We start from the raw sequence: 17,153 nt of genomic DNA, 5'->3' as shown, positions 1-17,153 counted from the left end.
TAAATAGTCATGCCGTGGTTATTGACTTTGTTAGGAAAAACAGAAAGGCAGATCATTCTTTAGATGGTAATGATTGGGAAATGTTGATGCACAAAGGGACCTAGGTGTCCTCGTACACCAGTCAATGAAAGTAAACGGATGAAGCACAGAATATTGGGGACCTTTTTTGAATTATTTTCAAAATCTCTGATTTGGGGACTAAAACTCAGATATTGGCTGACACGGTTACGTTTTTAAAGGTTTTTCCTTGTTTTTTTTCCGTCTAACAGCTTCGGGTTTTGGTAGTGGGAGTAGATTTTTTTTGTAATAAAATATTTCAATGTTTTTCCTTTATTAATAATCATATATAGAAGTTAGTTAATATAGAGTATTGTAATCTAAGTATGATTTAATACAACGTATTCAGTAGTATTTTTATTCTCTTTCTTGATGCATGTACTCTTTTTTCATGGACTCAATAAAAATATTGTAAAAGAAGAAGAATATTAGGGATAATATTTTGAAAATTGATTGAAAATTGTTTAATAGATAAGTAATCAAAAATGACAACTTTCTCAGGGTGGCAGGAAGTAACTCGTGGGATACCACTGGAATCTGTGCTTGTGGTCCAACTATTTATACTGCACAGCAGTGATTTGCATGAGGGATCTGGGGGCAATAGTTCTAAGTTTGCCCATGACACAAAACGGGACAGAATCACGAGTTGTGAGGAGAAATCTAAATTACCTTGAATGGAGTTGAATGAATGGGCAAATACACGTTATATACAGTATAACATGGACCACCACTGGTCACCGACCTCTAGGCAGATCTTTTAAATATTTGTCTCCATCTTAAATTTATCTAATGATCTGGACTTCACTCCCCTCTGAGGCAGAGAGTTCCAGAGAGTCACTGCCTCTCCATACCTCATTTTTAAACAATTGGCCCCTTGTTTTGTAGGGCCTTCTTGTTCATAATTCTCCCACCAGTGAAACTTCTCAACATCTACCCAGTCATGCCCTCTATGCTCCTCGTATGTTTGAATAAAGTCACCCCTTGTTTTCCTAAACTCCAAGGAATAGAGATCTAATTGTCTAGCACCTTTTGATAGGACAATCCTCTCATCTCTAAGACAATCCTCCACAAAGACGTACGGGTAGGTTAACATGGGTTTAAAATGGGCGGCAAGGACTCGTCGGGCCGGAAAGGCCTGTTACAGTGCGTATAAATAAAGTTTTAAAAAAAGTTTAAATCCCAGGAATTAGCTTTGGACTGCTTCTAATACTACCCACCCCCACCCCATGCCTCTTCTTCCATAGAACACAACAGCACAGAAAACAGGCCATTCGGCCCTTCTAGTCTGTGCCGAAACATTATCCGGCTAGTCCCATTCCCTTGTCTAGCCGATTTCTTTTTTCCCCTCTCCTCCCCTCCCCCCATGGGGCACCTGTCTCCTTCCCTGTGACCCACCCCCCCCCCCCCGGTGGATCTGCTCTCCCCTCCTCCCCCACATCTGCCTATCGCTATCTCTTACCTGCATCTACCTATCACCACCTTGTGCCCACCCCACCTCCCCTCTTTTGTCCACCTATCACTGCTCTGTTTATTCCACCCCCCCCCCCCCCCCCCCCCCGGCTTCTCCTTTTCCTATCTTCAGTCCTGAACAGAAACGTTCATGGTCTGTTTTTCTCCACAGATGCTGCCTGACCTGCTGAGTTCCTCCAGCATCTTGTTGTTTTTACATCTGGATTCCAGCATCTGCAGTCCTTTGTTTCTCCTTCCAATACTACAACATCTTTTATATCCTTATTTTGGCGAGGGGACCAAAACTGTGCACCACCTTCCATTTAATGCAGTAACTGTCTGTCAAATGTCAAGAAACTCAACTCTATCCAGGTCTAAGCAGTTTATTTGTTAGCCCATAGATCCATTCCACACAAATTGAGAACCCTGGCAGAAGTACCATCTATAAAACACACTGCAGTTGTTTACTTGAGCTTCCTTAACAGCTCCACCTGAACCTACAAGCTCCGTCACCAAGGACAATGGCAGCAGATACTGGGACACCACAACCTACTTGTATGGTTGTCCCCCTTTCCCATAGACTCCCTGGTTACACACCATCACTGCTGTGTGTTATCTTGTGACTCCTTACCGAACATTATCTCCATCTCAAGGGCAAGAAAGAATGGGAAACAAATTCTGGTCTTGGCAGCGAAGTCATATCCCCAAAACGAATTTAAAGAAAAGTACCCATAATTTCCAGATTGCCGTTTTGCAATTCCTCCAATCAGGTGTTTCCTCCAACCACAATACTGAAATGGTCACAAATTGCATTCTCCAACTGCCTGCAGTATTTGACATGGTTGGTGATGTCAGACTCCTCCGGAAACTTTATACTGTCATCCAGATGAATAGCATTCCACTAGTTCTGTTCTTTTGTACTCAGCATTGGCCCTTGAAGTACCTTCAATGACCTCCCTTCCCATTCCTTCACCTTGGCACTAGTTTTCTTCTACCCCTGGCCAATAATACCTGGTGTGTCCAAGGTTATCTGTGCACTTTGAATAAACAAATTAATTCCTCTAAAAGAAAAACATTTTGCACTTTTCCATTACATTATTTGATAGTGCACACACACACTGATGCTTGATTATTCATCAGGCTATTTAACAAGTCAATACTTAGCAAAAAGAACCATACAAAGTAAATGATGTAACCATCTGTGTTATTACAACCCCCTCATTCTACTCAATCCTTATATGTCATCAATCTTTTTTTGGGGGGGAACAAATAATCCGAGTGCAATGTTAATTATTCACAACTTTTATTTAAAACATTTGTGCATAACTTTTACTGTGTATACTCAACATTTCCAAAATCAAACATCTTTTAAAATAGAATGAGATACATACATATAGATAATGCACAATCAAGTTAGGGCTAGTCAACAATACACGGTTGACACTTTAAGGTCAGAAGGTTCCCATCTGTGTGCAGTATTAATTGAATACACATCTAGAATGGGTAAAATTTGTCTGGCAATCCTAGATCATTCATACCAACTTGATATTTACCTACTATTAAATGTAGATTAACAACAAAAAAAAGAGATTACAAGATAGTCACCAGGCCTTGAAAGCTCCTGTCCAATGCAGGATTGGTGGAGCTAAAGGGGCAATGAAACCCCAACTCAGCACAGAGCAAGAATATCAACATCTAGGCTTTCCACAGCCTGTACTGCTCAACTCCATACCAGGTGATGTATTTACTAACTAATATATAATGAGAAAAACAAGAAAGTACCACCACAATTTCAATTTACACAGCAGCATTTTAATTGTAAAGTTTCACCAAGTTCTGTGCATTAGAGGGGGTGGTATCAGAAAATACATTTGATGAAGTACCAATATTAAAATTTCCCTTTGGTATTTTAATCATATAAAAATGTGTGATAGCTCAAGTTAGAGAAATATAGAAAAAATACAGCATATAACAACATACAATATATTTTTCCATCCTAGAAGCATATCTGACACTTCAAATAGCATTCGGTGAATAAGCCAAGTCTTGAAGTGACCAAAGGTTTGCACCACAAATTTCAACAATTCAAGCTTTTCACTCATTAGGTTTTTCTTCAGAAGTATCAATGCTTTTAAAACAAAATTATCAATCGGCAAAATATACAGAATTTAAAGGAAATTGCTCAAATCCAATATTCGTGCACAATTCACGTACGCCATTCCTTAAATGTTCACTCCAGCTCTCACACAGCACAAAATGGTAAAATGCTGTTCATTTTACAGTCTTGTCATGCTTTGTTAAGCAAATAAAGAGAATACACCAGAACAATGGGCCACAAGCACAGAATGATGAAATATAGAACAAGGAAGAAGCCTCTCAGGGAGCGGTATTGGAATTTTACTTAATACAATGTGCTGGTCAGACCACATTTGTGTTCAAAGAAAAACAACAGCATATCCAAAAAGCTCCATGAGAATTACAGTGGCTCGGGAAAAGGGCAAGGTGACCCACTCAAATGCAAAAGAAAATATTACGAGAACAGAGTGACAGACCTCAAGATAAGGAAGCATGCAGTTTGTTAAACACTGCACAACATGGAGGAAAAATGCTCAGGAGTTTACAGACTGAATATTGTGTAAAGTTAAAACAACTCTTGGTTAGAATTTCCTTATTCCAAGTATTTCATTCCTGAAATGTGTAATGTGCCAGGTAAGCAGCAGAGGTAGCACCAAGGATACTTAAAATGCAACAACATTATTGTGGGAAGGAGTTGGGCTACAAAGGTGATGGACCAAATAACTTTTCCTTCATTTTTAAGTCATCCTACTCATCATGCTTACGTCTTCTAGGAGACATTTAGAAATGAAATAAATGGAGACTTCATGACTGTAAAAGAGGTGACTAACTATAGACAAAGAAAATCGTGTTTCTTTTGTATATATTCCAAAAGTAATCCAGTGGACCAAACACCACATGAATAGGGACATGTGCACCACATGTATCAAAACCATATGATGGAAGAATTATCCCCTTACCAATGTAGCTATTTTTTTCCAGTTTTGGTGCTGGATTATAGAAAGTACTTGGTGTAGTCATTGATTGAGTATTGTATTGCATCAGACACATCCAGTGAGTACCGTCAATATATGTTGATGTGTAAGTTTATATTTATAGAAGGGACTTCTAGATAACAATGTGAGTGAACATTTATAAGTGAAATAAGTTATAGAACTAACAATGCAACACTGCATGGCTTTAAACAGCGTATCCAAATCACTAAAAAGCATAGATTTACTACGTCATTTTGAGTGCGAACATTTTAGTACTAAAGGTCTAACAGGAAGAAATTTGTCCTTGATTGTTTTTGTCAATTGCATGTGCAGTATTGACCACTGGTTATCTTCACATCTGCGCATCGAGTTCCATCGACTTAAATGGAACTAAAAATTTAAGAGCATAACTGGTGCTGATACTGACACACACTTAACGTTAGCAACAAACGACCTATTTCTTCCCCTATTTGTACCACCAGAACGCACTAAAAACAAATAAAGATCTTTCTAAAGAAATCTGACACATAAGGACATTATTTAATTGAAAAAGGAAAGCAGTTACAGTATTTTATAACTGTTTTAAACAATTGTTTTCTCAAAATTATTTTGTGGTCATACATTGTACTAAGTGAACATGAATTCTTGTTAGACCAAGGCTTGAATCAAATTGCACATATTTTTCTCAAAGACCATTGTTTGACAGGATCCTGAATTCTGGGAATGCATATAATCGATCAAAATAAAAGACAAAATAAATCAGTGTTCATACTTCTCAAGATGCCTCAACAGTAAAACTTTGGTCTTTATGGATGGAGTCCCATAGCAATTTGTGTATAATGAATAGATGGATCAAGTTGTCATAGGTTCTCTTGGGTACAGCAGGTGATCTACAAGTTAATGAAGGGTTCACAATATATCAGGACATTAACAGTCATGCTACATATGTAGGAACCGTTCCTCCAAAAAAACTTAAATTCTTCAGGGCAGCTTCATGGCTATAGTGACACAATGTTAGGTATCTACAAGATGTAAAGAGCAACACTGATGATAGTCATAAAATATAATAGGCTACACTATCCAACACACAGGAGGGCTCAAGTATCAAAATAGTAATAAGAACATAAAACTGTGGTAAAAGAGGATATAATATTGGAAATACAGATACTGGAAGGCAGGAAGGGAGAAATTTTGTATACCATTTACACAGCACCAAAAAGAACCACAAACCTCATGCTGTGGTTATATTTATTGTTGAAGTGATTAGGACTTCAGTATTTGAGTTAGTTATATTCTGTAAACGGAAAATAAAACACTAAATCTAAAGTTCTGACCCTAGATAAATAATGTGCCTTTTGTAATGCACTCCATTTAAAATGTGACCAGCATGTAATATGGAGATTATCAGTGTGTAGCACGGTTATGATGCACACAGATCATCCCAATTCCCTCCACTTTTATTTTCTCAACCAGTCTTATCCAACATTTATTAATCTGTATCATAATATTTGATTTTTCTCATATATGGTCTAGTTCAAGGTACACAAATGTCCCAAACATGATGACTACTTTCAGAGAGGATTAAGAAATGTATCCGTAATCTCCTTACATCAATTATAATTTTCCAAATTTCTCCAGATTAAGTAATTGTTCATTTTGACTGGAAAACTGCAAGTGTCACTCTGTTAGTTAATTAGAGAGAAGCTAAGCAACCAGAGACCAGTCAATTTAATGCAAGTTGATGGAGAGTTACGGGAACTGATTGAAGACTGACTAACCAACAGTAACTTCCCAAAACTTGTATCAAACTCTGCTTGTCTTGTTTCTCTGTTCTTAACTACAAGCGATGTTTGCAATTTTTCAATCAAAGGGCACAACTAGAGTATAGCAACCAACATATCTACACATTTCTTACTCCAATCAAAGACCAAGTAATTGAGTAATCAGACAAGTATTACATTTATGAAGAAAAGGTTATGCATGTTAAATCTAGTTGCATATTTGAGAGAACTACGTAACCAAGTTGAGGGACTAAGTACAGGTAATTGGCTATTAGGATTTCCCAAAGGGTTTTGATAAGATTCTGCAGATGACATTATTAGCATAAATAAAGGCACACCAACTTGGAGGCAACCTTGTGACTTGGGTTGGTAATTGAGTGAGAAACAGGATACAGAGAGTGGATATATGGATTGCAGTTGGATTAGCAAAATGTGCCGGGTTGTCTTTCCTTGGGATAGTACAGAAGCCCAAGTATTTCAGCCTAGAAACTAATGACTTAGCCAAAGGAATAAAGTTGGATATCTAGGTTTGCATGGAATACTAAATTATGATTCACAATCCAAGCTGTGTAGACTTGAGTAAGAATTTGTGAGATGAACAGAAGTAAACACATGGGTTAAACTGGAGTGGAGGTCATTCACTTCAGATTGAAAGATCAGACTGAAATATTTTCAGAGCTGTAGAAAAGAAATTTGCTTTGGGTGCCCACATGGATATCACTGAAAGCTAGTGCACAAGTGAAATTAAAAATAGGGGAAAAATAAACTAATGGAATACTGTGGTCAGCTCAACGAGGCTGGAACACAAAGAAAAGGAGATGATGTGGAGGGGCTTGGTTAACCTACCACTCGAGTTCCATCCTCAGTTTCAGGCATTCGGGAGAAATATATTGATCCTGGGTACAGTTCCGATTCAGAATTATACCAGATGTAGACTGCAAGAACAGGTTGCAAAAACCTGGTTTGTATTTGAGTTTGGCAGGCAGAGGGATGATCTAACTGAACAGTTTAAAACAAGAGAAAATACCAGGCAACCATCTCCTTCGATTGAAAACAGGGTCTTTTGATGGTGGTAGTGTGTTAGGGTGGGTGGTATGGTCTGATCATTTGCGTAGTGTGTTAGGGTGGGTGGTATGGTCTGATCATTTGACGGCTAAGTAGCTTGGCTCTAATTTTAAAGCACAAGGATAGCAAAAATTTTGCAACCCTTTTCCCCAATGGGGTACAGATGTCAGGCTATTTCCCACCACCCACCCCCTACAAGATTTTTATTAGGAAAGAGAGCCATTTGGAGTAAAAGTGAATAAATATAGTTGAGGTGTAAAACTACCATGACCTTAGTGTCCTCGTACTCAGTCCAATTAAAAAAAAATCTTAGTGGGTACCATTTTCATTTTACCATAGTTTCATCCACCTAACAAGAAGCCAACTTTTAGAAATGCAAAACTACAGAATAAATGGCATAAAAAGGAATAAAATGTGAGATCATCTGATTTTTCAATTTTTTCTGATTATGAATGTAAGGAAGACCAAGTTGTGGAAAGGAACATCTTAATTTTGAGACTTCCAAGGTGTGTATCAAATATTCAAGGGTGAGGAGTGGCAACAACCTGATGCAAAGTCAAATTCCTTCTACACAGTTTCAATTGCAAAATAACTTTCTTCTGCACCAATACGACACTTTTCCTCCATTTATACACTTGATGTTCTGCAGCTTTTTTAGTGAATTTGCCCGTCACCAAGATAGTTTTGTGTTGTACACCATGCCTATTACAAATTGCATTTGTTATTTACACTTCTTAATTTCCAGTTTCATTCTTCATCAGGAACTAGCTGCCTTATTGCAGGAAAGCAGAGTCAGCTGCCTTCAATTTTCCCAAAGCAGGGTCTAATAAGTTGACTTATTAGTGGAATCACCATCAGGCACTTCAATGGTCAGCAGAACATGACACCGGCCTGGCCTAAAAGACCTTGAAGCCCAGCTATCTCCTAGCAGCTCATCTACAGGTAGTCCTTGGTCCTTCTCCACACCCAATGTTTTAAAAGATGGTACTTGACAGCAAAAGTGAGACACTAAAGATATTTTTTTTCCAAAAAAAAACCCAAATAATCTTGTTACACCATTCTTTAGAAATCAATGTTTTCTTTCAACCTGAAAAGAAAATGCTCTGCACAGTTAAAATCTGGACCTAATAATTCATTACAAAATGGCATTCACTAGTTATACATTATACCACACAAGACTGGTATGTTTTACTGCACATCTTAAACACATGGATAGTTAAGCTAGAGTGCTCTAATAGGTGTATGCTATCAATTAATTAAAAAAGACAACATTATCTCATAGTAGACAAAAAATTCTGCAGATGTTGGAATCTGGAACAATACGCAATAAGTGCAGGAGGAATTCAGCAGGTCAGGCAGCATCTATGACTGTTTATTTCAGAAGGGAAATAATATTTTGAAAATGTTATGACTGTTTATTTCCCTCTATAGATGTCGCCTGACCTGCTGAATTCCTCCAGCACTTTTTGTGTGTTACAATCTCACAGTAATGCTTTATACCAACTGTTTGTAAGGCATCAGACTCAGCATTATAGTCCCACTCCTCTGTGTGTCCATAATCAAAAGAAGTAATGCTGTGAGCACTACAGCATTACTTCTACTTTTAAAAATATTTATTACTGACTCAAATGGTCACTTGAGCTTTCGACAGAGCTTAGGCACAGAGTTACGTACACCATGCCCAAGAGTGCCCAAGCTCCTTTCAAGGTGCAGTGGTTTGAGACCACATGTAGCTCAGTCAGGTATATTATTTACCTGAACAATACAGTTCACTTCAGCAGCTCAGTCAACGGATTTGGGTTAACTTATTTTAATGGCATTGATGTTTTTGTTTTAAGACTTCCATTCTGAATAACAATGTTGGCAGATCCTGGGGAAGAAAAAGATGTGTACTTCGTTTCAGGCTAATGTATAAAAAATAAGTTAAAAAGAAATGTGTCTTTTTCCAAAAGGTCCATATGCAAAAGGAGATGTTATTTCAACACAAAAATTAAATATATACAGCACAAATGAGAGTGTGGACTCAAAAGGCTTCAATCTTCACTAATATTGAAATGATATCAAGGTGTTGACTCTGTATACACGATAAGACCTATTCCAATAGACACGCGTGAAATAGTTGATGTAGGGAGAATAGTCCAGCTTAATCTCATGGCAGAATCGTCCATACAGTGAAAACGCATAGTTTGTGTTGCTATCATCTTCGTTATAAAGTATCTGGAAAAGGAAAAGATACCAAACACCAAAACTGCAGTTACCAATACTACTGAACTGAGAAAGTAAAGTAGTACAGTGAGAAATAAACTGAATTCACAGGCACAAGACAAGAAGTTTAATGAAGTGTTTAACATGCAAGTTATTTACACTATTTACAAGATGGTAAACGCTTTAAAACTAGCATCAGTTTTATGTTTAAATTAGGCCTAATTCCACTCCCCTGTTCACATTTCATGCCACTTCTGATTACAGACTATTTCTTTTCAAAACATTATTTCCCTTCTGAAATTACCATAAACTCTATTCTTACAATTTTTGTTTTGCTGAGAGTTTCACATTTTATTCATCTGGCTTCTAATTGCTGTCATTGTTTACGGATTATCTTAAATCTATGCCTCATCTTTACAGGCGCCAACTCTTGCAGGAAACAATCTGTCACCATTCATCTCGCTTTTGCAGGTCTCCTTCTGATCTTCTCAGTTATGAAGATGAACACAGGAATTTCTTTCAGGGGATTTAGAATTTGAAAGCAATGATGTTATACGAATCTTGTACTAACCACAATGATGCAATGCTGCGCCAAATTCTACCTTCTTATTATGTATAGAAGCCCTGAAGAAAGTGGCAAGGATGTTTAGGGTTGTGAAGGAGATGGCTATGGAGTTGTTGTATGCTCTGTCTGTCATTCTGTATGTTCTGTGGATTGGATGATAGAATATGTAATCCCATTGCTTAGGAGGGGAGAAAAAAAAAACAGGGAAATAGAGCCCAGTTAGACTGACATCAGGAGTAGGGAAATGCCGGAATCTATTACTAAGGAAGTGGCAACAGGCCACCTGGAAACTAATAATGGGATTGGGAAGAATCAATATGGATTTATGTCAGGAATTCATGGTTGGCAAATCTGTTCCTATTGTTTGATGTTGTAACTAGAAGAGTAGATGAGGTTAAAGCATTTGATGTAGTATATTTGAACTTTGATAAGGTGCCACACAAGAAGTTACCAAACTAAGTTAGTACGCATTGTACTGCGGGTAACACACCGCCATGGATGGAGGGGTGCTTAAACAGACAGAAAACTAGTAGGGGTAGATGTAACAACATCATTTTCAGGACGGGAGGCTGTCACTTGTGGAGTACTATGGACTGGTACTGGCGCCATGGATGTCCATGTTTCACATAAATAACTTCAACTCCCCATCCTAGTCCCACTTCAAGCTCTGATGTTGGCCTCCTACACCTGTAACAGTGAATCCCACGGCAAGCTCAAGGCCCAACACCTCTTCTTCCAGCTAGGAACACTGTTCAATGCAATTCTGAAATTGTGTCCCAAGACCTACAATTCCGGATAATTGGCCCTCCCGCCATCCACTTGTAACTGGAATGGTTAGCACATCTGTGCAGCAGGTAGTGCTGCTGCCACCTAACAATTCCAGAGATCCCAGTACAACCTGACCTCAGCTGTGGTGGTCTGGGTTGAGGTTTGCAGGTTCTCACTGGACACGTGGCTTTCTGCCGGGCACTGTGATTTCCTTCCACATCCCAGAGCTGCTGGTTTGTAAGTGAATTAGCAACTGTAAATTACCCTTTGGTAGTACCAAGTGGTTAAAAAAAATCAAACGGAAGTTGATGGACACATTGTCGGGGTAATAAGGAGAGGGGGGTGGGATTGATGGGATCAGTTTGCTCCCCAATGAGCCAAGTGGCCCTCCTCAGCTGTTGTGTAAGTAACATTTTCTCTCTCCACACATGCTGCCTGATCTGCTAAGTATTTCCAACACTTTCTATAATTTCAGATTCCCAGCAAATGTGTTTCGCATCTCACAGTTCCAGCACATTGTTATTCTTTCTTCTCACTAATCTCCTTCTATTTACAATCCTACAAATGTATCAGCAATAATTAACTAGATTGAAAACAATTGCATCGCCTGGCCAACCTTGGTCTCCACCTATCACAGGCATTACCCTGCTCAGCATTCATTCCCATTCTGCAAATCAAAGTACACGTTTCCCAGTTGCGAGGATCACGAAGCTGTTTCTCTCTCCACAAACACTGCTCGACCTGCTGAACCTCCAGCATTTCAAGCACCTGACATTTTTAGTTTTCAACTCAAAATATGGAAATTGAGTAGTAACGAGAACTTCTTCACAAAAATGGAACAATTACTCTCATTTCTATCTTATGGATTTTTTCCAACATAACCGAATCATACCTCTGTCCTTGGCCAAACTAATATATGAATACTTGGGAAATAGAATATTAAACAAACTTACATGGCCATTTGCAACATCCACCAAATCCTTTACCCGGCAGCCTTTCACTGGTCCCATGTCATTACAAATTCCTTCTTCAATGATAACATAATTGGCTTTGTATGACATGAGGATCATGTAAATATCTTCTGCGGATCTCCTGGAGTAGACCTGGTAGATCTAGTGACAAAGCAATATATATTTTTGTAAATTTATTTAAATTTACACCATTAACCTTTTGAACAAAAATACAATCTCTCCATCTTCAATACAGACAGTGCTAACTCCTTAAGGGAGATAATTCTGATGGCACTTAGACTCTCAGTATTTCACCCAAGTGGCTATTATTGATGAATAAGCAGAGAAAGTGTATTGTTATATTATTGAATACCAGTGTCACAGTAACAGTGGTGATCATCTAACATCCTGCCAGACTCCCTGTTAAGTAGGTTTAACTAGATCTTATCAGGTGTAGTTTATGGCCAGCCACAACCTCTTAAACTATGATGTATACCAACTGTATAATCCCCACTGCTGGAACCCAGTTATATTTCAATTAAGCAAATAAACCATCCTTAATCTGTGCTGCTCACTTTCACACTGAATTACTGTGCAAGTACACATAGGGGTAAAAACCCGAAGTGCTCATCGATTCGTCTGGTGGTTCAATGTCAGGGTACGAGACTGCCACTCCCACACAACCAGCATGGCATGACATGCAGCTTGATAAGCCAATGTGAAATCCTCACCTCCTCTGTCCGTTTTCGTAGATCTCTATCTGAATAGAGTGGGTGCGTTGTCACTGTTCGTCCGGTGCAGAGTTTCACAGTTCCCATAAGTTGCATGCTTCCTGCAAACACAGCTGCAGTGGGAGTTTGTCTTCTTGGTGGAAAAGAGCAATAATGATTTCTTTTAATATAATAACTTTAAATACGGTACAGTGTTTAAAATGAAAGTGAAAGCAGCAATAATCTGGCTTCTTTGTAACCAATGAAATCTTCCCAAAAAAGAATCGCAATCTTTTCAAAAAGAGACAACCGTCACTGGTAGAGGAAAAAAAATTAAAGCTCATACTTCTAAGCAAGGAACATAGAAATGAACTTGCATTGAATGAGCTGCTTAAAACTTCTCTTGGAAAAGCTTAAAGTGGTTCACATACAACTCGAAGTTACAAAGCAGTCTGTCGCTTGCTTATCCTCTTAAATGGTAACATAATACAAGTCTCACATAAAAGGGAGAAAGAGGCAAGAACAGCCATTCAGATATTTTAGGAAGGGCAGCCTTCCTTTAGCATGAAGATCAAAATTATGGAAATAAGTTAGAGTCCTATTTAAAATCCTCAGCCTCCCAATGATACCCGATTGTATTTAAAAAGATGCAGTAAACATCTTGGCAGCGCACTGGCACCATTAAAAAACTATTCAAATAACAGCACAACATATTGTGCAAAATGGGTCCATAAAATAGAGCTAGTTTGTCACTCACATCAGCTATCTGAAACCAAATCAGAAATATCATTTTAGAAATCAATTGAATAATTCAAAAGTTTTTTCTAAAATAAATGACCCAATACCGTGCGGCACAGTAGTATAGCGGTTAGCATAATGCTATTACAGGGCCAGCGACCCGGGTTCAATTCCCGCCGCTGTCTGTAAGGAGTTTGTACGTTCTCCCCATGTCTGCGTGGGTTTCCTCCAGGTGCTCAGTTTTCCTCCTACATTCCAAAGACGTGGGCATGCTATGTTGGTGCCGGAAGAGTGGCGACACTTGCGGGCTGCCCCCAGCACATTCTCAGTAATGCAAAAGGACGCATTTCACTGTGTGTTTCGATGTACACGTGACCAATAAATAAATATCTTATCTTCTCTGAAAATTATTTCAGGTTGTTACAAGTGACTAAAGTGGCTGGAACTGAAACTTCTCTGCTCCTGCCGTTGGCCTGTCCAGCTGTTACCAGATACTGTGGTAGGAAAATGCGATTATTTTGGCTCCTAGGCATAGGTTGCGGCAAGATAATATGTTGTAAATGCTTAGTAATGTGGTGCTTTCATAACAAAGTAGAATGGCAGGCAGCAAACTGAAATACTACGATGCATGAAGCTGGAAGCATTCAACTAAAGTTGCCAAACTCAGCTGTATGCAGAGTAGGATCTGCTGAAGAGGCTCAGTTGTGCATCTTAGTGAGGCAGTTTCAAACACAGCACGTGTCACAGCACTGTGATAGGTAATCCTTTCTCTGTCTTAAGCTGCTGTCACTTTATCCAAAGATGTTCAGCTCTCCATCTGACTCTGGTAACAAATGAAAGGTTATGGTCCGCCATGGAAGATTGGGCTAAAACCATGAATCCCCACTTACATTCAAAAATTGCTAATTATATCCACATTAGTCATAAAAAATTACTGAAATTAGCATTTCTATGGAGCTGAATTCCTTTAAATTTCCTATTGTTGGCCAACAAACCATTTTGTTTTGTGAAGTATTTAGTCTCCTTCTATGTAGTGGAATATCAGTTACTGCAGAGATTATTCCTTATTAATGCGGTTGGTGATTATTTTCCCTCATTGAGCATAAGGTATTAACACGGAGAAATAAAACACTTTTCTGTTTCAGACTTTTACCCATCCTGTTTTCCAATTATGCATTTTTAGGCCATTCCAGTCCTTTCAGGCACCTGTACACATTTTTTCTCTCTCTCTCTCTCCCTTTACCAGTAATTGATGAAAAGTTGAAAGAAATATTAAAATCAACAATCAAAAATCAACAAGCCAGACACCCTGGCTCTATCCCCTGCAATTTAAAAGATCAAGGGTGACTTCTCTGAAGTATCCAAAAGATTCAGAGGCACTGCTTTACAATTAGAGCCAAGCCTTAAAATGAAGTTAAGAAACACATCTTTCTGCAAAGGGTGGTAGAAGTTTGGAACACTTTTCTACAAACAGCAACTCAATCTGTGTGATTTCTAAATCCAGAATGATAAACTTTCATTAACCCACAGTAAGAGCGATAATAGGCATATGAAATTAGGCCTCAGTTAAGCCATGTCCTTCCTGAATGGTTTGACAAGCTGAATAGCATGCTCCTGTTCTTGAATGCCACTTGTTTGTAACTTTTCAAAATTTTGAATTGGATAACAAACTACCATTGAGTTTCAGGGCTACACTGTCAGATGCACTTGCCCACTGGATTTTGACCAATAGCGCAAGGCCGATTCTAAAGAAATGCACAGGTGTAACAACTTACTTGATCCAGTTCATCAGCTCTACAGTATCAGAATCATAAAATTCCTGAAGTTCAGAGAGTTCACTCATTACATCTGGAAAGAACTGAAGTACAAGTAATATTAAAAGGCAAATGTGTAGAGCTCAGCAAAACAAACATATGTCAAAATGCACAATTTCAGCATAATTTCTCCTGCCCTCTTGTCCAGAAGGTAATGATGTACTAAAGGTACACCATCCATCAGCTCTTCTCTGAAGAGGCCAGGAATAATCACCAAGAGTGACTACAGTTGAACATGGTCCCTTCAGTATCAATAAAGCCCTGGTTTATCACTTATTTCAGGGTTAAAGCTGCCTGATAGCACATTTCAGTCAATTTTGCCAAAAATCAGGATTTCCAGAAACAAATATTTTACTAAATAGACGTACAATCAAATTTCTAGACATGGCTCTTTCCCGATGCCCATTGCTGTCACACACTGAGCAAACCCCTTCTGCCTGCTGGCAGCAGCAATGTCAGCAAGGGATCAGCACACAACTGACCAGAAAGCAATGGTTAATTAACTTTTAAAGCTCATACACAGTGATAACCAACAACTGTACCACACATGACCAAAGCAGAAGCTGAAGTTTGATAAAACTTAGAGAAATTTAAATCTCATTTTGAAATATTCATGCGAGGAAATTATAAAACTCATACATGAAAGTATTTTTGAGGTAAAATATCATTTGCTGATCAGTAATTGTGGTGTCTAAAAAGTTCACCTGGAGTTCATGCAACAATATGCAAGATTTGCAGGATATCCTGCATTGGGATTAATCTGAAATTCCTTAAATTCACATCAGTTTGTTTGACTGCGTGAGAGAAGGCTGGAAATTGTCCGGCCAATGAAGGGTGCACTGAATCACCTGCAAGGCATGTTATCTGGACCTTGTGACAGTTTTTACATTTTATATATAAATCTTAAATAAGTTTTCAATAACTTTTTGGTAATTGTTTTTCCATAGAAGATACAGGAGCCTGAAAGCACGTACCACCAGGCTCAAGGACACCTTCTACCCCACTGTGATAAGACTATTGAACGGTTCCCTTATACGATGAGGTGGACTCTGACCTCACGATCTACCTTGTTGTGACCTTGCACCTTATTATCTACCTGCACTGCACTTCCCTGTAGCTGTGACACTTTACTCTGTACCGTTATTGCTTTTACCTGTACTACCTCAATGCACTCTGTACTAACTCAATGTGACTGCACTGTGTAATGAATTGATCTGTACGATCAGTATGCAAGACAAGTTTTTCACTGTACCTCGGTACAAGTGACAATAATAAACGAATTCCAATACCATTCTTTGGAAACTCCTGGTTTTATTTTACCATTCATTTTAAAAACACATGCTAACTAAAATGTTTCCACATTCCTCCAATTCCAATCACAAGATACCTCCCTTCAACCACATTTTAAAATCATTCCACAGCTTACTTGATTATTCTTTTACTTTTTGTATACTTATAAAAACTCTTGTTTTATTTTTCTGTACATTGAGTGTGAGACTTTCATACTTTCTTTGGCCTTCGCAATCTCCTTTCTCATGTTCTTTCTATATTTTGTTTCTTTTTCATGTCCCTCAAACATGTGGTATTTGAATGAAGACACAAGATTCTGCAGATGCTGGATCTGAAGCAACACACAAAATGTTGCAGGAACTCAGCAGGTCAGGCAGCATCTGTGGAGGGAAATGAACAGTTGATGTTTCGAGTCAAGACCCTTCATCAGGACTGCAGTTGCTGAGTTCCTCCAGCATTTTGTTTGTTGCATGAGGTATCTGAATTATTGGTGATCTTCAGCTTTACTATTTCACCCCAAGCAAGGAGGATCGACATTTGAATTTACATCACCGATAATTGAAAGGCCTGGATAGAGTGGATGTGGAGAGGACGTTTCCAGTAGGGGGAGAGTCTAGGACCAGAGGGCACAGCCTCAGAGTAGAAGGATGTCCCTTTAGAACAGAGATGAGGAGGAATTTCTTTAGCCAGAGGGCGGTGAATCTGTGGAAT

At 38.6% G+C, this 17,153-nt stretch overlaps 1 protein-coding gene across 4 annotated transcripts in view; it reads right to left on the bottom strand.

Moving 5' to 3' along the window:
• Window positions 1–2,792: 2,792 nt before the first annotated feature.
• The window catches only part of LOC127574648 (probable C-mannosyltransferase DPY19L4), a 59,351-nt gene continuing 44,990 nt past the window's right edge, over window positions 2,793–17,153 (bottom strand). For 2 of the 4 annotated variants that reach the window (XM_052023851.1, XM_052023852.1), the window contains 4 exons: window positions 15,114–15,196; window positions 12,622–12,754; window positions 11,894–12,052; window positions 2,793–9,619 (listed from right to left, as the gene is read on the bottom strand). In XM_052023851.1, the coding sequence (XP_051879811.1) occupies window positions 9,446–9,619; window positions 11,894–12,052; window positions 12,622–12,754; window positions 15,114–15,196 (549 nt within the window). In that variant the 3' untranslated portion in view covers window positions 2,793–9,445. Of the gene's footprint in view, window positions 9,620–11,893; window positions 12,053–12,621; window positions 12,755–15,113; window positions 15,197–16,462; window positions 16,823–17,153 lie in introns of those variants that run through there. The other 2 variants (XM_052023853.1, XM_052023854.1) reach the window with 2 other exon arrangements.

Source organism: Pristis pectinata, chromosome 9 (assembly GCF_009764475.1).
Source record: "Pristis pectinata isolate sPriPec2 chromosome 9, sPriPec2.1.pri, whole genome shotgun sequence".
Classification (NCBI taxonomy): domain Eukaryota; kingdom Metazoa; phylum Chordata; class Chondrichthyes; order Rhinopristiformes; family Pristidae; genus Pristis; species Pristis pectinata.
Note: the sequence above shows the minus strand (reverse complement) of the source record. Positions and strands in the feature narration are given on the sequence as shown.